Here is a 23,138-nt window from a genome sequence, read left to right on the forward strand (position 1 = left end):
CTGCAAAATTCTTCCAAGGAAAAAACTGACTCTAAATGCTGCCAAGTTAAATCCTGTTTAGAACACAAAGAATATTAATAATGTATATGAAAAATTCTTTCAAAACAAGCAAATAAAAAATTCCCTTAGTTGTTATTATTAAAGATACAAAGCCCATAATAATTACTACTTTTTCATAATAATTACTAAAGTGCACAAAAATCTTGATTTTTTTTTTTTTGCATATCTGGGTATGAAACCCAGGGTCTTACATATGCTAGGAAAGCACTTTTGATGAGCTATATCTCCAGCCCATCATAATTTTTTTTTAGTTGCAATGTTGTTGAAATAATAAAGAATGATACCATGTTTAATTTTTAAATTGCATATTAAAGTGAATTTCTAACAATTTAGTACTAATAAAAACATTGAATTAGGAGTGAGGCTGTGGCTCAGCAATAGCACACTTGCCTGGCATAAATGAGACACTGGGTTAAATCATCAGCACCATGTATTAAAAAATAAAGGTCTATCAACAACTAAAAAAAAGAAACCCAAAAGATACATAAATAAAGGTATGGTGTCCAACTACAAGTAGAAAAATAGTTTTAAAAAATGTTGAATTTAGATTCCCCAGGTGTAATGTAGGTAACATAAGATTAGGTGATAAGACTATAAGAGAAAATGAAGTTGAACTTCGAACTCTTGTTTTAGTAGTAAGAATAAACTGTTTTATTAGGAAGGGCAAGGTTCCGATGTGTAATGATTCATTATCTTCCCTCTTTTGGCTTAGGATTTCTGAGCAGGGACCAACAATCATCTTTACCATTAATCACCCTCGGTATTCCATCTTCAAGCTGTTTGACAGCCTCACCTTATTGGCCTCAGGAAAACTATTGTACCAAGGTCCTGCACAGAAGGCTTTGGAATACTTTGCATCAGCAGGTTTGGTTGACTTTTTCATGCACTAGATCCTTCATTCTTGGAATTCTGGGAGAGAACAGAGGTGTTGATGGGAGTGCTGTTTGATCTTTGTATAAATTTACCTCAGGTTCTGCTACTCTAAAACATCCTTAGTCACTTTGTTGCCAAACATTATCTTCATATGGCAGCATATGTGTGTGAGAGTGTTTGTACTGGTCCTATGGCTGTTCTGCTTCCCAGTGACTGTGTGGGTTACCTCTTCATTCCTATAACACATGTCTGAGAAAAACTAATTACAAAAAGTATGATGGTTTTTGGCTTCAAGTTTCAGAAGTTTCAGTCCACAGTCTACTGGCTTCATTGCTTTGGGCCTGAGGTGAGGCAGAAAAACGGTGGAGGAGAGCTGTTCAGCTCATGGCAACCAGGAAAGAGAAAGAGAGATGAGAGAGAGAGAGAGAGAGAGAGAGAGAGAGAGAGAGAGAGAGAGAGAGAGAGGGGGAGAGAGAGAAGGAGGGAAGGAGGGAGGAGAGAGAGAGAAGAAAAAGAAGAAGAGGAGAAAGAGGAGGGAGAGAATGAGAAGGAAAGGTGGGGAGGGGAGAGGAAAGGCGAGGAAATGGGTTGGGGACAAAATAAATCCTTCCAGGGCATGAACCCAGTGACCTACTTTTTCAAATTAGGTCCCACTTCTAAGTAATCTATTCTCATTATTATCCCATGAAATGAATTAGTTTCCTGAGGAAGTTAGAGCCCTCATAATCAAATAATTTCTTAAAATCTCCATCTCTGTACATTGGAGACTGAGTCTTAAATTCTTTAGTATTTAAGTATTTAAAGTGTATACTTTATATCCAAACTATAATATTCTGACCCAACCCCAAAAGGCTCATGTTAATCTCATAATGTAAAATGCATTCAGTCCTATAAGTTCCTCTAGTCTTTAACAATTCCAACATTTCTCAAAACTCTAAATCCAAAGTATTCTGTGAGACTCAAGGTAACACCTTAGCTGTGTGCCCATATAGATAATAATAGGTAAGTTACATGTTTCTAATATACAATGGAACAGAGTAGACATTTCCATTCCAAAAGGGAATAAACAGTCTCCAAAAAAGCCTTGTTCTTTGCATATATCCTTCCTCAGCATACATTCCATGGTTCATGGCATCTCTTAGTCCTGGCAACTCCATTACTGATTTAGCTTCCTCTCACAGAATCTCACATCACCCTCTCAGGGATTGTCTGCAGAGACTGCAACCTTGACACAAATTCCTATCTCCCAGGCCTTCCTTTGAAATCTGGGTAAAAACTTTCATGAACCCCCTACTTCAGAATTCTGCATTATTTAAAACTGGCACAACACAGATGGCACCAAGGCCCACTGCCTGTAGGAACAGTAGCTGGGTCTGCTCAAACAATAGCTGTAGCAGCTACTGAGTGCTTGGACAATGAAATGAGTCCTGGCAGGACAAGTTTCTAGGTGGCCCTGTGCCTGCAATGTAACCCAGGTCTCTCTTCTCAAAGCAGAGTCTTTCAAACTAGTTATCATTTTTACTCCTTTAAACATCTTTCCTTTTTTCTCCATGAAACATTGGTTTCTCTTTAAAGGCTCTGATTTCTTTAGCAACCACACCTTCCTTATTTGCAGTTTTACAAGTGTTTTTCTGGCCAAACAGACAAATTTTAAATGTTTCTTCTCTGCTTCTTGTTGCCATTTCTCACTAAAAATATGGCTAAAAGCTACTAGCAAAAACTATGCCACAGTCCCAATGATTTGTTGCCTTGAAATTTCCTCCAGTAGATTAGTTAGTTCATCATCTTTAAATTCAGCCTCAGAGAGTGTCGAACAAAATGGAAACAACTTCCTTGATAGAATATACCAGTTATGGACTTTAGTCCAGTTCCCAAAACGGTCCTCATTACAATCTGAAATCTCATGAACACAATCTTTACTGTCCACATTCTTGTTGACATTCTGGTCTCCTGAGATCACACCATAATTGTTCATTAACCTCTGCTTACAACATTCCAAAGTTTCTTTATCTTGTATCTCCACATTTTTCCAAATTCCTCCCACAAATCATTTTCAAAGGCTTCTGAAGCACATGGTCAGGTATAGTCACAGCAATGACCACACTTCTTGTTAATCAACTCTTCATTGTTGTGATCAATAATTGATAACAGTAACTTAGAGGAGGAAAGATTTATTTTGGCTCATGGTTTTGGAGGTTTCACTCCATTACAGCTATATGCATTGCTTTTGGCCTTAGGTGAGAACTAAGCTTCATTTCTTTGGGCCTTTGGTGAGAAACATCATGGCAGAAAGGTGTAGTGGTGGAAACTGTGCAACTCTTGCCAGTGAGGAGGGAGGGAGGGAGAGATGGAGGGAGAGAGAGAGACAGAGAGACAGAGACAGAGAGAGAGGGAGGGAGGGAGGGAGGGAGGGGAGAGGAGATCAGGAGCATGATAAATTCTTCCAGGGCATACTTCCAGTGACTTAATTCCTCCCACCACACAGTAGTCCATTGAAGTTATTAATTTATGAGATTGCTATATTGTGTACCATGCCTTAAACACATGTGTTGTGGTTTAGATATGAGGTTTTCCCCAAGAGGTCATGTGTGAGAGGGCATAACAATGTTCAGAGGTAAATTGATCAGACTATGAGAGGTATAACCTGATCAACGGATAAATCCATTGGTATATATTAACTGGATCATAACTATAGGCAAATAGGGGGTGGCTAGAGGAAGTAGGTCACTGAGGACATATATTCTGGGCTTATATTTTGTTCCTGGTGAGTGAACCTCTCTCCCTAATTCCTAATTATTATGTCCTGAGATGCTTTGCTACTCCATGCCCTTCTCCCATGATGTTCTATCTCGCCTGGGCCCACCACTACGGAGTTGACTGATGGTGGACTGAACCTCTGAAATCATGAGCCAAAATAATCTTTTCCTCCTCTATGTTTTTATTTTCAGGTCTTTTGGTCACAGTTGATTAAAACAACATGAATATTTGGGGAAATTCATATCCAAACCATAACAGTGATCTTTCCCTGAAAGTTCAAAATTTAACTACTTGGATTTATATCCAGTTATTCTGTCAGTTAAATATTTATGGAATGGCCCAATATTATTATTTTGAGACCTATAACATATTGCTTTTTTAGTTTTTACCGTGACATGGAATCTTGCTCTGCCTTCACGAGAGCTCATGGAGATGCTACTTAACTTTCTAGAAACAGTAGACTCAAGATTTAGGACTTAAATGGGTGTGAGTGATCTATTAGTCAATGGAATGGCTAATCCCAAATCTGATTAGACCAATATTTCAGGGATGACTGATTCTTTGATTTTTTTATTAAATTATGTGATTTTTTAACAGCTCATACAATCTGCTTCAGAGATATTTGGGTATGATCATAGATGCTTCTCTATGACCCCAAGCAGTTGTCTTTTTAAATTTGTTTTTGTTTAATATCTCTTCTTTAAAAATAATCAAGCATGGGGGTTGGGGATGTGGCTCAAGGAGTAGCGTGCTCCACTGGTGTGCGTGCGGCCCAGGTTCTATCCTCAGTACCACATACAAACAAAGATGTTGTGTCCGCCAAAAACTAAAAAAAAAAAAAATAAAATAAAATAGAATATTAAAAAATTCTCTCTCTCTCTCTCTCTCTCTCTCTCTCCTCATACTCTCTCTTTAAAGAAAAAAACTATCTCTCACTCTCTCTCTCTCTCTCTCTTTAAAAAAAAATTTAAAAAGTACCCAAGCATGTATGGGTCTGGGGAGTCCAGAGGAGATAAGAATCAGACCACAGGCAAAGTTTAGATGATTTATGCCACTACAAATGAAGGAAAGAGTTCACGTGTACTGTACTGGTCAATTTCTTTCCAGAATGCTACTCTGAAGGATTTGTTCCTCTTTGGAATTATGACAGATTGACAGATGATAAATTTGAAATATGAATTTAATAGGTGGAAAAGCTATCTTGTTGTCATTAGTACTGCCATTCCAGTATTTCCTGGATCAACTCAGAATACAATGCATCAGGGCCTTCAAAACTTCCTTCCTGTACTTAGCCTTAGTCTTATGAAGGAGTATTGATAAACACCAGGAAATTTAGATAGCTTATTGAATTTTACTACTTATTGTAGATAATAACTAATGTAATATGTTCTAAAGAGTCCAGATTTGGTTGGATATGTATGTATGTATGTATGTATGAATGTATGTATATATATATGTATGTATGAAAATGAGGGAGAAGATGATAATTCTGCCTTCCCTAGTCTCACCCGTCTCACACTGTGTGAGTCCTCTTTACTTTTGAAGACCATTGGGTTGAGTTTTTGGAGTGCTTTCTTTTGCAGGTTATCCCTGTGAGCTGTACAACAGCCCTGCAGTCTTCTTTCTGGAGATCATTAATGGAGAATTTTCTGCTATGGTATTAAACAGAGAGGAAGAAGGGCATGAAGGTACATCAGTCTCAGATTTACAGTTTTTGCCTAATCAATTTGGCTGAGGTTTTGTGATATGGAAAGATATTCTAACAGGGCTTTGTGAATTTGCATTAATGTTGTGTTCTGATACCAGTCAGCAGAAAGACTTTGCTACCTGTCAGTGCTATGGTTTTTGTTTGTTTGTTTGTTTGTTTGTTTGTTTTAAGAGTGAGCGTTTATATGCTACTTTTGATTTTATGGGGGGGTTTCCATTTAAAAATAAATATGCTCATTGTTATAGTACTTATAAATGAGAAACAGTTTTTTATGCATTAACATGTAGAATTAAAGGACCAGATTTTTATATTAACATTATCACTCTGTATGAAGATATTTATTTTAATAGTTATGTTCCAAGTTGGGAGGAAAAGGTCAGTGAGTTTCCTGTATCTGTAATTACAATCATAGTAGTAGCCAGCTCATTCACCTGTGTGTTCCTAATGTGAAATGTGGCAATAAAGCTAGTAATTTTTATATTCAAGCTCTAAAATCAAATTGTTATTGAAGAAAGGAGTCATAGAAAAATGGATTAAATAACTTGTTGTCTGATAGTAGTGTTTTTGTTCTTTATTCATTTTTTCTTTGAAAGTCAGCGAGACTGAAGAGCTTTCCAAGGGGAAAATACCAGTCATAGAAACATTAGCTGAGTTTTACCTCAACTCCTCCATCTACAGAGAAACGAAAGCTGAGTTAGATCAACTCTCAGGTGGTCAGAAGAAGAGGAGCTCAGCCTTCAAGGAGACCACCTATATCACCTCCTTCTATCATCAGCTCAGATGGATTGTCTGGCGTTTTTTCAAGAACTTGCTGAGTGATCCTGAAGAAAACATATTTCAGGTGACCTGAGACTCTTTTAATTATGCTGTGAAATACCCCTGTAGAATTAACATGGTTTTGATATGATCTACTTTAGGAATTGGTTTATTCTCTTCCATTCACTTATTATTCTTGCTTCATTTGGTATGTAATCATGGCCAATAGAACAACAACAAAAAAAATCACAAATTTTACTTATGGGAAAGTTTCTTAGTGATTCTTGGATTACCTCACCCAGAATTTTTGTTGATTTAGACAAATTATAATGGGTAATATTGAGTAGAAAAAAATTTTCCTCAAAAAAAATAAAGACAATGTGTCTCAGATATGTATGGGTATTGCATAGCTATCCACTTTCATTTGCAGAGTCATTCACAGGATCATGTGTTGCATTTTGGGAACTCACAAAGCAGTACACAAAATGAGTAAAAATAAACATTTCTGGTCTCATGCAATTCATTTGTTATGAGGGTAGAGACATGATAATTAATATATCAGATTGCAGAAAGGTCTATACAGAAAATTTAATCACCAAAGGAGGGAGAAGAGGGACGGGAGACAAAAGGCAGTAGGGGCAAGAGGGTTGTTTTGCCCTTGAAATGTGGCAGTGAGCGAACATGATGTTAATGAATACAGTTGAGAGTTGTCTAGGCTGACCATTGTCTGGGCTGCCCACTGTCTGGTGGAGGATCCTGTATGCAAAGTGCTGTTCCTTATAATTCACCTTCTTATTCAGAGATTTTAAACTTTAGAAAGCACTAGATACCTCAAAGGGTTTGCATTTTATGCACAGATAGTAACCAGACTTAACAAGTCTATTCACTGTCAGGTTAACCCTCTTAACTAGGATGATATAATATAATTTTCTTCTTTGGCTAGCTCTGTGGTCATTGTTGATTATCACTTCTCAAGGTTTTTCGTTGTTTTTATCCCCTGTGTCATACAAAGCTTTTCTAACTTCCAGTTCATTTTCTGTCATTTGTAAGGAAATCAGTTTAGCTGATTGTTTGCGGTTGAACACCAAGCCTGGAGACACTAGGCCTCTGTCTGCATCTTAAGGAGGCCTAGGACCAAATGCACATTATCAATCATTGATTTTCAGTTAAGTATTGAAAGATGGCCTTTGTTGGCTCTAATGAAGTACTACTGACTATTTAACGTTAACCATCATAATGTTCATATTTAATTATTGCCTGCATCTGTATTTGAGTCAGATTGTCAATTTCTGCAAATATTTGTTGTGCTTTTGATCAGTCATTTCTCTCAGACCATGGACAGTTTTATGTCCTACCAATCAAAGGTAAAGTTTTACTGTTTCAGAGCAAATTTGATGTCATTTGGAAGCATGTCAGATGACTTAGATCTATCAACCTGCATTATATATTTTTGAACAATGTGATGTAATACATTCATTCTTTCATATGATTTATGTATCATGTTTCTTACTTGCTTCTCAAAGTAGTAGTTCTGGACAGAGTATGATTAGGACATAGCTACTTGCAAATACACCAGGATTGTGCATTGGGTCCTAGGTGTCCTTAAGATGCAAACAGAAGCCCAGTGCCTCCAGGCTTGGTGTTCAGCCTTCTGGTCTCATCAGTGAACTCAGTTCTGCAAAAGGAAGTCCAGCAATATTCAGAGAATAGTAGTCTCTAGAATAAGGGGAGAACTCTTAGAGATCCCTGAGTTTAGTGGGACAAATCTCAACAATTTTGTAAATGCTGGAATGTTTGTGTAGGAAGAGGCAAACTCTTTTGTGGAAAGCGCCAAATAGTTAATATTTTAGGCTTTTCAGGTCCATATAGTCCTTGTCTCAGGTAGTTACCTCTCACATTAGAGTGAAAGCAGCCTTAGGTCATACATAAAAAAATGAACCTGGCTATGTTCTCCTAAAACTTTGATTCATGGATCATGAATTTTCATATAAATCTCCTATCAAAAGGCATAGTATTTTTATGATTTTTTTACTTTATAAAGCTGTTATTAGTTTGTGGGCAGAAGAAAAAAAACAGTAGTTGGCCCCATTTGACCTGTGGAGCATAGTTTAATGATCCTTGTGGTTTAGGATTCTTAAACTGGAGTGTTCTTTTTGCCTAAGTTTTGAAGATAGATTTGTTAAAATGTTAAGATAGATTTGTTTTATGGCTTCCTTCTTATAAGACCCTATCTGTAACCTGATAAATATGTTTTGATTTAAACTAGTTATTTATACAGTTCAGACTTGACCTCTAGCCAGCAGTTGTATTTGGAAGTTCTTAGAATAAATGAATTATCTATATAAAATTATTTAGAGTTTATTCAGTGTGCTAAAGTTTTTCTGATTAAATCAATTTTGAAGACATTGTTATCAATCTGTCTGAGAATCATTGTTTCTATTAATATATTGAACATCTATAGATTTTTTTTTTTAGTGAAAGCTATAGACATCCCTCAGAACATATCCTTGAGAAATGTTGTTTCAACCTATTTGAACAAAGACTGAGTAACATTTTGGGAGAACTCCTTTTTCATCTTTGTGTTTAAAACAAACCAGATGCACAAAGCTCAGATATATGGACATTATCACTACTAATGCTTAGTTTTCTTTTTGTTTTAATGTAAGACAGAATAATATGTGTAACCTCATAATAGTGTGCATGATGTTGTCATGCAATTCTTTGTTTTGTTAAATGTTTGAAAACTATAGGAAACATCCTAATACTTATTGGTAGTATAAGATGTCAAGTTGGAATGAAAAAAAAAACTAAGAATATGGAGTGTTGAAACTGAAAAAATTGAATATTCTTAAAAGTTATTCTGTATGAAAGTAAAGACTCTTGTTTACCTGTTTATATTGCACATTGGTAGAACCATCAGCATTTATTTGGAAGTCTTTCCAGATTAGGGTCCTCACAAACTATTCTTTACAGATCATGCTTCATTTTTTTAAAACTTTATTTTCCTTTATGCCATAAATGTCCTTCACTGATTATTTCATATTTTAATACTGTTATAGTATTGAGTTTCATTTGTTCCCAAATGACTTCCCCAGATCCCTGCATGTCTGTTAACTTTAGTAGCATTTGTGGGTTTAGTACCTGAATTGAACTGGACCCTTAACTCACAGTGCCTGGTGGACACTGAGAGTAATTTTAGCTTGTCCAGTAGTCTACTTGTTGTCCTTCCAATTCCCTGAAGAAAAGATACCTTAATTTGCCATCTAATTTAGATAGCATTTTCATAACATATACTGCTTAGTGACTCTGGCCACACCATTAAAGTGTTCATTGAAATGGAGAGATGTGATTATATATATATATATATATATATATATATATATATATATATATATATATATATCATATAATAATAAATGACATGAAAAATCTTAACTCTAATTGAAATCCTTACCCTTTTTATGTTCATTTTTCTTTTTGAAAAGATAACTGTGGCAGTCATTCTGGGAGTGGTCATAGGTGCATTTTTCCTGGCACTAAAACATGATTGTACTGACATCTACCATAGGTAGGTAAATTTGGATCTTGATTTTGATAAAATTCCATTACATTATTCAAGCTTGTAGACATCCATTCAAGAATTTGGATTTATGATAAGTATGATGCAAAACTCAGGAAAGAGTCAATATTCTTTTTTACACATGTATACATATGTGTGGTAAATTATATGCAAGCTGAAGTTTACCCTTTCAGCCATTTTTATATGTACAGTTCAGTGGCATCACATACATTTATACTGAGCATCCATCACTGCTATCCACCTCCAGACCTTTCTTCCATATTCTGAAATGCAATCTTCATACCATTGAATAGTAAGTCTCCATACCCACCTCTCCCAACCCTTGGCAACCATCTTTGACTTTCTCTGTTGCAGTCATATAATATTTTTTTTGCATTTGACTGGCTTATTTCCCTTAGCATAATGTTCTCAAGGTTCATCCATACTTTAGTATATGTTGGAATTTGTTTTTTAAGGCCAACTAATTGTCCACTATATTGTTTATGCATCCATTCATGAAACTCTGTGTCATTGACCCCTTTTTGGGGTCCGTTTTACTCAGTATTGTGAGTAATACTGCGATTAGTAGAATTATCTCTGTGAGTCTCTGCTTTCACCTCAATGGGGTATATTGAATGGCTGGGTGATAAGGACTTTCTGTTAAGATTTCCAAGACCTGCCATGCTGTCCTCCACTGCAGCTGCACCATTTTCCATTGTTCCAGCAGCAGGCAAGGGTCCCAGTTTCTCCACATCCCCACCAGAACTTGTTCATTTTTATTTTTGTAAATAATAGAGATCTATTGGATTTTTGGTGAATATCTTGTGAAGTCTTTTGCCTTTTCAAAAATTTAATTGTTTTATTTTTTCATTATTATTGACTTGGAGTTCTTTATATTTATGAATTTCTGATCCTTTATCAGTTACTTAATTTGTGAATAGTTTCTCCTATCTTTTGGGTTATCTATTCACTCTGTTGGTAATGTGTTTGACACATAAATGTTTCTATTTTTGATGTAATCAAGATTGTCTGTTCTTGTTGTTACTAGTGAGTCAATTTCTTTGAATTTTTGTTTGTTTGTTTGTTTGTTTGGAACATAGGAGTGTCAGATAAGAGGACAGAACACAGTTTTTCCTGTTGTGTGGAGCACTCATATTACTTGTTGTGATTGTTGCCTAGTTTCAACTGTAATGTGTCCTTTAATCTCTCCTCATGATGAGAGATTTAACTGGCTGTGTCATGTCCTGAACATAGGTGCTCAGCAACATCCCAGACCCAGGGTCCTCCTCATAGTTCATGTATGGAGAACCATATGTGGCTACCTGATGGGATGGCTGCTTGTCATCCAGAGCCTAAGGTTACCTCTAAACAGCCAAAGGGGCTGTATGGTCTTATCCCCATTTTATTATAGAGGGTGATTGTAAAAGCTTGTGTCGAGTCTGTTTTGATACATGGAGAAGGCTGGCTATTTTCTAAACTAAGAATGAGCATTGTTTAGATTTACACTATCCCCCAAACTCTCATGTGTTGAAGGGTTCCCCAATGCAGGAGTGTTCAGAGGTGAGGCTTTTGGGTAGTGATAGAATCATGAAGGCACATTTCTCCCCAGTGGATTTATCAATTGATAGTTAGAAAGACTCGTGGGTGTGGGACCTAGTTGGAAGTAGCAGGTCACTGGGGGCATGCCCTGGTGGAAGGTTGATCTTTTCCCTGGCCCCTCCTCCTCTCTCTTTCTCTCTGCTTCCTGGCTGCAATGAGCTGAGCAGCTTTCCTCCAGCATCACTTCTGCCATAATATTCTGCTTTAACCCCAACCAAAGGAGCCAGCCAAGGGTGGACTGAAACCTCTGAAACTGTATATCAGTGTAAATTTTTTTTCCCTGTAAATTGTTTATGTCAGAGCCAGGTACTGCCTATAATCCCACCTACTTGGGAAGTGGAGTCAGAACAGCCTCAGCAGCTTAGCAAGATCCTGTCTCAAGACAAAAAATAAGGACTGGGGCTGGAGCTGAGTGGTAAAGTGCCCTTGGGTTCAACCCCCGGTTCCAAAAAACATTGTTTATGCTAAGCATCTTGGTCAATTTCTTGAGATTATTTTTGAAGAATTTAGACATCAACCTTATTTTAATTTGTCCTTTTGACTTACCTTTGTTCACATTTTCTGTGGACATTTGGTTATGTAAAAGTAGCCTGTGTGTGTGGCTTACCTAATCCCTCCTAGGGTGATCAGTGATTTATTCTTTTGATTAGAAAACAGTAGTTTTGCATCATTTTGGAAACTATGTCCTTAAAGCACTCTCCAGCAGTGACTATCAGTCCTTTATCATTTGAAATTGCTAGGGAGGCCAAAGGTTTTGTTCTTCTTTGGGATCAAGTACTATCCTTGCACTTTCTCTAACCTGTATAACTAAGAACTGGCTTTGAATTCTATGTAGAGTGTGAGCACCTTTGATTTAATAGCTTTATAAGGTTATAGTTATGGCTAAGCAAATTTGAAAAATGTATTTTAAAATGATTCCACTAGTCCCAATTCTAGATATTTATGGAAATTATTTGAAATCAGTTTGTGAAAAAGGTGTCATCAGTCCTATGTTCATTGCAGCACTATTCACAATAGTCAAGTTAAGGAATCAAAGTGCCTGTCAGCAGATGAATGGGAAAAAAAATGTAGTATGTATACATAATGGAATACTGTTCAGCCCTGAAAAATGAAATTTTGTCATTTGTGACAACATGGATGGAAGTGGAGAATATTATGGAAAGTAAATTAATCCAGGCTCAGAAAAACAAATAATACATATTCTCACTTATACATACATTCCAGAACAATTAAATAATTCTTAGAAGCATAGAATAGAATAGTAAACGGTGGTTGCCAGAATCTGAGGGATGGGCAGAATGAGGAGATTATGATCAAAGGGTACAAAGTCTCAGATTGAAGAGACACATATTTTTTTTTTATTTTTTGAGATACATTGCTCATTGCTGTGAAGATGCTAAATAATAATATATCTTTCAAAATTGCTTGGATTAAATTTCAAATGTTTTCACCATGAAAAATGATAAATATTTGAGGTGGTAGAGATCACCTGAATTACCTTGACTTCATTATTTAACATATTTATGAATAGTATCATTACTTTGTACCATATATGCGCAAGTATATTTTGATTTATTTGAAATTAAAAATTAAAATCAATCAGATGAATACTAGATATGACAAATGTGAGTTACTATCTTATAAAGAATTAGAATGAATTGGTTCTGTAATAATAAAAAGTAATATAAAATAAATCATATTATGTATCTGAATGAATTTCATTGTCTTTTTTCTCAGAGTTATTAACACTATAATATCATTAGCTATATTGAACTGAATCTTTGCTATATCCTATGCATCTCAAATTAGCTTATAAGTTTACATAAGGTAAATTTTTGGACTCAGAGTTATGTAGTTGATTATCTACTAGGCATGGCTGTTTCCTATTTATTTTAATTATCATATTAACATTTACATGTTTACACATTTACAGTTACTATTATTTCATCATTCTTTAGGCATTAGGAAAATATATGGAGTGTATCTGGACTCCTGTTTTTCCTTTAATATAGCTGGAATTGTTCACTTGAATTTATATTAAAAATATTTTTTTCTCTTGTTTTTTATGTCACTTAATTGATGTACTACATTATCTTTTTTTTTTCAAAATGTTTCAATTAAAAATCATTTATATCAGTTAAGTTGGTTTGAAGAGAAGCTTGTTCTTATTTCCAGGAGGTTGGTATATAATCATAAAAATTATATATTTTTTAAAAAAAAAAAACACAATTCTTTTACTGAGAAGGTACACAGAATTTTTTTTTCTTCTTAAATTATATCTCTTTGATTTATTTTTGAAGACCTTGTAGGAAGGTGGCTGTCCTGGTCAAGGATGACTGTCGGGCCTTGCTGATGTGTGTGCTGTCTGTGTGTCTGAAGGAACGGAGTGTGGGTTCCTTCTAACATCTGGCATTTTTCTTCCACATGTCTCACCATTTTCTTGACTCAACTTTAAAATCAAACTGGCTAATTAAATTTTTAACCATCTGAGGAGTTTATTAAATTTGCTGTTTCTCTGTTTATATTTTAGGAATGGTGCCAAGCATTCATTCCTAAAATATAAACAGAGAAACACTGAATTCAAGGTGATGGTATTTCTTTGACCAGATAGCTCAGGCTGCCATAACAAAATACTAAAGACTCTATTTTAAAGAAAAATGTTATATAATTTGTGGAAGGAGATCCTGTGAGTTGAAAGCTGATCTAATAGCTTTGAACTGACTGAGGATTTTGTTTGTTTGTTTGTTTTTCTGTCCTGGCAGAGCCCGGGCACTCTGTACACTGACTATCTTCCAGAGTTTGGCCGGCCTGTTAGGAGGAAAGAGTGTTGAACTGGAGAAGCTCTTTAGGTGAGTAGGTTTCTATTTTGGGTGTGGATCTATAATTGGGCCAAAGGTGTGACCCAGAGGATTACCAGTATTTTTCTTTTATTTCTTGGTTTGTTTAGTTGACAAATATAAACTGTATGTATTTATCATTGTGTAACATGAGCTTTTGAAATATGTACGCAGGTTATCACAATTAATTGAAAACAAGCAGTCAAGAGTGAAATAGAAAATCAAGAGCTTGTGGGGCCTGTCACCAAAGGAAAACAAAGTTTCAGAATTAGGTGTGGTCATTAGTTTGCAGTGCTACAGAGAAAGCCAGCAATAAAGAGCTGAAAAGTATCTTTAGGTTTTTTGGAAATAGCAGGCCACCATAACCCTTGCAAGAAAAGTTTGAAGTTCTTGGTAGAGAGTTAAGTTGTAGGATTAGCAATTGGAGGTGGGAGTACAGTTGGCCTTAGTGGATGAAGGAATGAAAAGATCAAGAGGGCAGTCTTACACTAAAAAGCAGACTGGGTTGTTTCTTCTGCTTTCAAAGATGGAAGATATTTTACCCTATTTATATGCCAAGGACTGGAATTATCAGAAAGGGAAGGAATGAAGATACTGGTGGAAGAGTTTGGAATTTCAGGAGAAAGATATCAGGAAGAAGAAAGATGAGAGTTTGGTAGCTGATGGGTGTATTGCTTGGTGATCGTTGGAGGGAGAAGTCATTTTCTTTTTCTAACATGAGAGTAGCAGAAGTATAAAAAGTTTAGGGATCATAAGTTGCTTTGAGGCCTTGGAGAATAACAGTGTCATCTTTTACAGGGTCAGAATTGGAGTGAAGAAAATCTTCTGTTACTGCTAAGATTAGCCCTTTTGGTACTACTAAGAGGGGGTCAGCCTGAGAGGAGAAGCAGGGTATCTGAGAAGAGTGAGGAGATGCAGACTCTGTGTCCCACCTCCAGGAGGCTATACCTGCAATGGAGAAGGGATGGGGGCAGGGTGGGAGGGTCAGCCTGGAGCCCGTGGGCAGCTGGTGGCAGACCTGGTGGCAGCAGGAACCTGGACAGCAGCGTCTCCACTGGGCTGTGCTTTAGACTAATCTGGGATGCGTGGTGTGTGTTTTTGTTTTGTAGACAAGAGCTTATTAGTGGATGGTATGAAGTGTCATCTTACTTCTTTGGAAAACTGGTATCTGAATTACTACCCAGGAGTTTGCTGCCAATTATATGTACTTGTGTAGCATACTTCTTGATAGGTAAGTAACAATACAAAGAGAATGTGTCTTTAGTTTTGCTTATGTGTTAAAACCAATTTCTTTTGCAAGCATGTTTATGGTTCCTACAACTAGAAGTACACACTTCCCACCACTAGGGAAGTGTGTATCCATTGTGCATGCTCAACAATAGCCATTCAGTTGAGTATTGTTGTCAAGTCTTTCCCAAGTGAAGCTTCTTGTTTTTGATTTTGGTGCCATGCTGGGTATCAATCCAATGGCTTCATGGATGATAGACAAATGCTCTATCTCTGAGATACATCCCCAGCTGTTTTAAAAATTTTTGTCTTGATCAGGGTCTTTCTAAGCTTCTCAGACTTATCTGAAAATTTAGATCATCTTGCTTCAGTCCACTGAAGAACTGGGATTGCACACATGCCTCATGCTCTACTCAACAGAACTTTCAATATTTACAAAACTTCATTTTACCAAGATGCCATGTATCATGAAGAAACAGAAATAATTTATAAAAAACTCAACACTATGCTGAGGAGCTGTGATAGTTATTGCCTATCTATCTATATTGTTTCTCTTTGTCTCTCAACATGTGACTATATACAGATAAAATTTAGATTAGTATGTATTATTGATAAGGTCTACAGAGATATATAGAAAAGTAAAGAATCTGTGTATACATGTCTTCTTTCCCTATACCCTTAATAATGAGAAAAAGATGGTTACTTTGGGGTTTGATCATTGTTGCATTGTTCTCAGACTTTACCCCAGGGTCATTGCTTCTGAATTTCTATATGTTTCTCTCTTTCTCACATACACTGGAAATATCTATTTATGATAACACACTATAGTATAAGAACCAAAAACTTCCAGTTTACAAATAAGAGGTGTATTATAAGGAATTGATCATGGTATCTAGGCCCCAGACTCCTGATCAGTGTTCTTATAGCTGTTCCAAATCTTTAAACTATATAATGAATGTTTGCTTGGTACACTTTTTAAAGTATACTTATCTTATTCCATTCTCTATCACAGAGCCATGTGATGGTTTGTCTGGGAGACTTAGGTATGGAGATTCCTTTCTTTCCCCCAGGCATTAAAACCACTGAAGTTGTGAAACCTGATCCCTGTTTCTTCAGTAATGCAGTGACTGCAAATAGTGAGCAATGTGGTGATGTCTGAGTATAGGAGAAGGCAGTATAATTTGACCAGTTGTGTTGCCTGTGCCTCTCCATCTAAGTAGTTCTGAAGTTTGTCCTAATTCCACATAGGAAAACAGAGGTGCTATACGGAAAAGTGCTTTGGAAGTAAATGTACAAAAGAAATCTGTGTGGTAACTTCATGCAATTATATATAGGTGAAAATTAAAATTGCTGGCCCATGGTAGTTGGATGTGGGTAACTTTCTTCATTCAGGTATTAATTGCTCTGAATATTAGCATTATTTGCATGGTAAATGATCCTGAATACATATTGACCTAGGCAGCAGTGCTAAACCCTTCTTTTCTTTCTAAGGATTGAAACTGGAGGCAGAAGCTTTCTCAATCATGATGCTTACTGTTTTGATGGTGTACTATTCAACTGCTTCCCTGCTACTGGCTATAGGTTCACATCAACGTTTGTTCATAGCAGCAGTTTTAAGTACCTATTATCTGTTAATGCTGGTGAGTATGAACTGTACTTCTCTCAGAAGGAAATTTCCCCTTCTTTCTTCCTTGTACCTTTACCTGTCATTTAAAACCTACTTTGAGTATTCTATACATGGGACTTGGTCGCTTCCAGGAGGTCTAGATGAGGTATATTCTAGAGAATTTACCAGCTTTCCTTCTCAACTTTATCCAAGCTTATTTTGCTAGTGTTCCAATGTCGTTAGTATGAACATGTCTTTAGTGATGAGCTTTTAAAAGACATTTCTTGATAGTATTGAATAAGACCTTGAACTTTAGAAATCAGAGTAATGAGATCAGTAGACTCTCTACCTGCTTTTCATGCTGGATTTAGAGAACTCCCAGCTGTTTAACCAGTGGAGACAGTTTCATTGGATGCATTGAAACTCCAAGGTGAATGTGAAGCTCCTTGAGAAGTGTAATAGTGTGTGGCATGGGGAGGGGTGTCTTACCTGGGTCCTGTATTTTGAAAAGGAGTGTTTTAAGAATACTGGAAAATTCCAAAGTCCATAGTACTAGGTGATTCCCTTTTTGTGTTCCTAAGAATCTCTATATCAAGTATTTCTGCTTATCTTTATAATAGTTACTTAATTCTAATCTCACATGGCCCTAAAGTTTGTAATCACATAGATGAATTAACAGATAAACAGAACAAGTTCCCCTGTTTTTTTTTTTTTTGTGTGTGTGTATGTGTGGTGCTGGGGATTGAACTCAAGGCTTTGTGCACATGAGGCAAACACCCTACCCACTGAGCTATATCCCCAACATAGTTCTTACATTTTTGTTCCATGACATGGACTAAATAGGAGCGCTTAACCAATTAATGCACTTGTCATCTCTGCTACAATAGATGTCTTTCAGTGATACATAATCAGCATAAGTTCTTGTCAAAGTGTAAATCTTTCATTTCTGAATTTGTCAACTACAATGTATCTCATTCAGAAAGTGATGTCTTGTTTATATTTCATCTAATAAATAAAATATCCTTTAATAAATACAGATGAATTGTTTGATTTATGGGATGTTTTGACTAAATATTGTGTAAAGGATCTTGGAAGAACCTTAAAACCATAGTCATGAAACCACATATTACTCAGAGATGGTATGTGTTATATGAAGCACTTGGTTAGGTCAAATCTAAATGTGGGCAGACATACAACGTTGTCATTATGTTGTTATCCTAGTGGTACCAAGTACCACCTAAATTGTACCATTTAGGACAAGTGTTATGTGAACCTCATAGCTGTTCCTTGTATTTTGAGAAGTTGTTCCTAGTATCTCTATTGTAATATTGATTTCTGATAGCTTTAAATGGAAGTATTGACCATATTTTCTGCTGTACTTCATCATATTATTGTGTTTATCAGTTCTAGGCTTTGGGTAATCTGAAGCCTGCATTCTGAACCTCAAATTATTCTTAATGTCATTTTTCAGTCATTATGCCATAAAATATGTATTGTCAACTACTTATATAGCATTTATGTTATAGTATCATTAAGGAATATGGAAAGGATTTGAAATATATAGGAAGTAATATTAAAGTAAAAAAAGGAAGTACATGATTTACATGCAAATACTACACCATTTTAAAAATAAGGTATTTGAATACCTGAAGATTTTGGTATCTGTGAACTGAGGTTCTGGAAACAATCCCCCTCAGGTACCAAGGAATGACTATTTCTTAAACTTCCATTGTGTGCAGTTACAGAGAATGTTGAGGACATAGTCTTAATAATTTTAGATCATCCAAATAGTATATATTATACAGATTATAGGAAATGGTCCTTCCTTTAAAATAATAAACCACCTTAGATACACAGAGGTGTATACACATTCAAACGATGAAGATTTTTTTTAGAGTAACTGGAATGAATATGAAGAGAGTTGATCCTAGTGGAAATGTTTGGAAAGTTGTAGAGTTGAAAGTTGAAAAGGGTATTATCTAGAATTCTTCATAAAATCACAAGTTGGGTTCTGATTCATGGTCTTTGCTTTTTATAGGGTTTATTGGGTATATTGCTGACTTTCACTCCTCTTCCACCTTGGCTATCATGGCTTGAGTACTTCAGTATCCCTCACTATGGCTATTTGGTAAGTTATCTTATTCTCTTACAGTACATGTGTTTCCAAGCTATGAGAAAAGCAAAATAAAGCCTGACCAGCTCATTTCCCCAGCCATGAGCTGTGAATGTCTGTGATTTTGGAGTCTCCTTTCAAGAGCAATTAATGAAACTCTCCTATTAGCCTCAGTTAGCACAAGTTCCTGGAGTCACATGGGGTTTTCCCCAGTCACCCCATTGTTTGAGGAAGAGGAAAGTCATAGATAAATCTCATAGTAAAATGTGAAAATAAAAGTTGATGATAAACATGTAATGTTTTAGTTAAATAAGGAAGTAAATGAGAGGATGAGAGACTAGAATTTATAGTTTATATCAAAAGGAAAACTAGAACAGAACGAAAATCATATAATACTCAAAACCATATTGTCTTTCATGAGCTATTCAACTCCAAAATAACCTGTGTCAAAATAGAATGATTACATTTTCAACTATCATAATTAAAATGGATTGGAAAAAATAAATAAGAGAAGATTGCTATTATAAATCAGCAATATTCTTTGAGGTCTATTATGTAAGGAAAATAAAAAGAGACACAGAGACAAGATACAGAGGCAGAATAGCAGAATAGCCAAGCTGTCAGCTTTATTTATTTATATCAATAAGTTTCATTAGATCATTGGCATCAGTAGTACATTATTGCTCATTGTGTCATTAGGCAGCTTACAGAGTAAGTAACATTATGCAGCTTATTCCTCACTTACATGCTATAGTTGCAATATGTAATGTTAAGAGGTTTGTGTAGCTCTCAAGTGTCCGTTGTTTAAATTTACTGTTATATGGACAGGTTCAAGTGCAATGGAGCTTGGTGAAACATTGTAGTTGTCTAACAAGAGAGTTTTGTTTATTCTCAGGAGCTGTGAGCCTGAGGTCAAGGTTGAGGCTGATAAGACTCTAGCACAGATCCTCCTTATGCAGAGCATTCCTACAGCAGATAGGCATCCCATGTCTTTGCACAGAAATTTTCCTAGCAGCCAGGCATTCTGTGTCTTTGCACAGAAACTTCCTAGCCACCAAGCATGCCACAGTTATGAAGCCATCAGAGATTCCAAACCCAATCACAGAACCATTTTACTGTTATATCATTTTAATTATAGTGTTCAAACTATAAAATTGGGAGAGAAGGAAGTAACCACAGTCTAATCTAACCAGAGTTCTCCTTTCTTATCCAATGGGAGCCAGCATCTCAACCCTAGTCTACTTTATTTCCAGGGAAAATTGGGTACTTTGCTGTGGCAAAGACTGGCAAGAAAGAGAATATTTTTTAGAAATAATCATAAACATTAAACTTGAGGGCATAATTGTGATAATCCCTTGACACTATTTACCCTGCCCCCTTGTGATAATCCCTTGAAACTATTTATCTTACCCTTCTCCCCCTTGTGTTTTAGGCTTTGCAACACAATGAATTTTTGGGACGAAACTACTGTCCAGAACTCAATACAACAGAAATCAGTAGCTGTTCCAATTATGTAATGTAAGTTTGCATTCAGTGTCACATTGAGTTTGTTTACTATCATAGTATGATATGGAAAGGTCCCTGGTCTTAGAGCTGGTAAGGATCCTTTCAAGGTCAATAAGACTTTCTAAGCCTAAGTTTTCTAACTTGTAAAGTGAGTTGTTGTGCACTAATGTATGTGAACATGTTGTGTAACTCTTGTTCTCTTAACAGTAAAATATTATCGAATGTGAAAAAATGAGTTCTTTTTCAAAACATTTGAATTTGTAATAGACTATTTTCATGGTTTACTAAGGGCTTATAGTCTGTGAACCTCTGGATTGGCTACTGGTAAGCCTTGCCCAGGTGCTTTTCTCACCTCTGACAGAGGCACTCCATTCTGCTCTCCTCCAGCTTCTACTTAAGGTTTGAGCCTGATCCTAGACCTGCTGGTATCTTCCTGTCACTGACTATCTGCAATACTTATTATAATATTGGTGTGAGAGCTGACAGAACAGAATTCTGTTCACAAGCCCTTTTCCTCCCTGGTTCTGGTTTTAGAATTCTTAGCCTATTTTTTGGATGACTATCTTGTGATGTAAGCAGAATTTAAGGAGCTTTGATCATATAAACAGGGGACAGAGTTGTCATCATAAAAACTGAGGTTTTCCCATGAGGAGAAAATGAATTTACTTGATCAGTATTTCCTTTGAAGAGAGCAGCATTATAGATTTGAAAACAGATGAATCTGAGAAGCCTAGGAAATTGGTTCATAGTGTGAATCTGTAAACTTGGCCAAGTAAGTTAAGCCTGCATCATCTCCTTTTTGAAATATGCATAATAGTTATATTCCTTTAGATTGTTTTACGAATTAACTAAGCTGTCAGGCACAGGTTGCTTAATATATCTAGCAAAATTTGAAGTACTCAGTGACTATTAGATATTACTTATGAAATGACAGATACTGAATATTTAGATGACCTGTAGACTTCTTTAACAAAGGAATAGAAACTATATTTAGTACAATTTGAAAGATGTTAGGAATATAGTCATATATTTTTGTGTTGAATTTCAGATGTACTGGTGAGGAATTCTTGACAAACCAAGGCATCGATCTCTCACCTTGGAGTTTATGGAAGAATCATGTGGCTTTGGCTTTTATGATGATAATTTTCCTCACAATTGCCTACCTAAAATTGTTATTTCTTAAAAGAAGTAATTAAAATCACCTTTAATGAGTTACTCTTACATTAATAAGAAGCACCTTAATTTATTTCAAGTATACAGTGAAGACTTTTTTGTTGTGTATGATTGCCAACATGCTGTTGAAGTGTTTTCAATAGAAAAAATTTTCAGAAAAATCACAACTAACAGAACTATAAATGAAAGAATCCAAGCCCCAAACTAGTATATATAAGTTCCTCTTATTAGACAATAATTATGGGGAGAAATTCTGTTGAATTTATCAGTCTGAAAAAAGAGAAATGAATTCTAGAAACTCTTGACTAGTTATAATATCTCTGACTGATTAGTTTTCTCATTTTTCAACCTCAATACATAGGTTAGTAGCCCTTCTATTTTAATAGTTTATGAACTATGTCCTGCCATCACTTAATAAATAACAAATATGTTAAAATATTAATGCTATATTGAAAAAATGAAATCTAAATTAGATTGAAAAAACAGTGATATCTCTAGGGTAAAAAATTCATGATGATAACAAAATATGTCTATGATAATCTTATTAAGGTTGGTGGAACTTACTGATACTTCTAGTGGGGGTCTCAAATCTCAGTAGTCTTTACTATGGGTTTGAGATTTAGTTATACAGAAAGCCAGGCCGAGGATATGGTTCTTGTGAATTTCTGGGATATTCTGGCTCTGAAATCACTTCACTCCCCAGATGTCTTGGTGGCATGTATGTGGTTGCTTCAGAATCTCCTGAGAGCTCTGTTAAGACACCCATGTCTGGTCCTGCCTGTCTCAACACAGCAGCACCTACGAACCTGCCTCCATGAAGAATTTGCCAGGGCTAAATTTGGTCATTTCCAATGTCCTTCCAAGTTTAAAAACTTTAGACTTATAGTCTAATGACTGTTGTATCTGGGCCCACACAGGATCCCCCCCACTTGTACACCTCGTTTATTTCTATACTCTGTGTTCATCCTCACCTTTACCAGAAATGGGAAAGTATTTGCCAGTAATACTGAAATATTTTTAATCCTTTCTTTGATTGAAGGGTATGTAATAAAAAGTACAGTTCAGTGAATTACCAAAAATGAAGACATGTGTGCAACCCCAGTTCAGGTCAAGAAGGTAAAACATGGCCAGCACTCAGGAGGCCCATGTGCCCTTTTCCCAACCACTACTTCCTCTTTTCTCCATGGGTTGTTTTTGAAATGACACTTGTGTATTCATCTCTGTTGCTGTTATCAGAACATCACTACAGCTCAGGTTTGTTTTTGTGTGCACCGGTACATAGTTAAGTCTCCTTCCCACATTTTTTGGTAAACTTTTAATTTTCAAGTAATCTAAGATTTATAGAAAAGTTGAAAAGATAGTGT

At 35.9% G+C, this 23,138-nt stretch overlaps 1 protein-coding gene across 1 annotated transcript in view; it reads left to right on the top strand.

The window, feature by feature from the left end:
• Positions 1 to 21,797, top strand: part of LOC144257274 (broad substrate specificity ATP-binding cassette transporter ABCG2-like) — a 38,979-nt gene extending 17,182 nt beyond the window's left edge. The window contains exons 7-16 of the mRNA XM_077803426.1: positions 773 to 924; positions 5,274 to 5,378; positions 5,992 to 6,239; positions 9,640 to 9,722; positions 14,075 to 14,161; positions 15,259 to 15,380; positions 16,868 to 17,016; positions 19,021 to 19,110; positions 20,528 to 20,613; positions 21,650 to 21,797. Coding sequence (XP_077659552.1) covers positions 773 to 924; positions 5,274 to 5,378; positions 5,992 to 6,239; positions 9,640 to 9,722; positions 14,075 to 14,161; positions 15,259 to 15,380; positions 16,868 to 17,016; positions 19,021 to 19,110; positions 20,528 to 20,613; positions 21,650 to 21,797 — 1,270 coding nt within the window. The remainder of the gene's footprint in view (positions 1 to 772; positions 925 to 5,273; positions 5,379 to 5,991; positions 6,240 to 9,639; positions 9,723 to 14,074; positions 14,162 to 15,258; positions 15,381 to 16,867; positions 17,017 to 19,020; positions 19,111 to 20,527; positions 20,614 to 21,649) is intronic.
• The last annotated feature ends 1,341 nt before the right edge of the window (positions 21,798 to 23,138 follow it).

Source organism: Urocitellus parryii, chromosome 10, assembly GCF_045843805.1.
Source record: "Urocitellus parryii isolate mUroPar1 chromosome 10, mUroPar1.hap1, whole genome shotgun sequence".
Taxonomy (NCBI): Eukaryota; Metazoa; Chordata; class Mammalia; order Rodentia; family Sciuridae; genus Urocitellus; species Urocitellus parryii.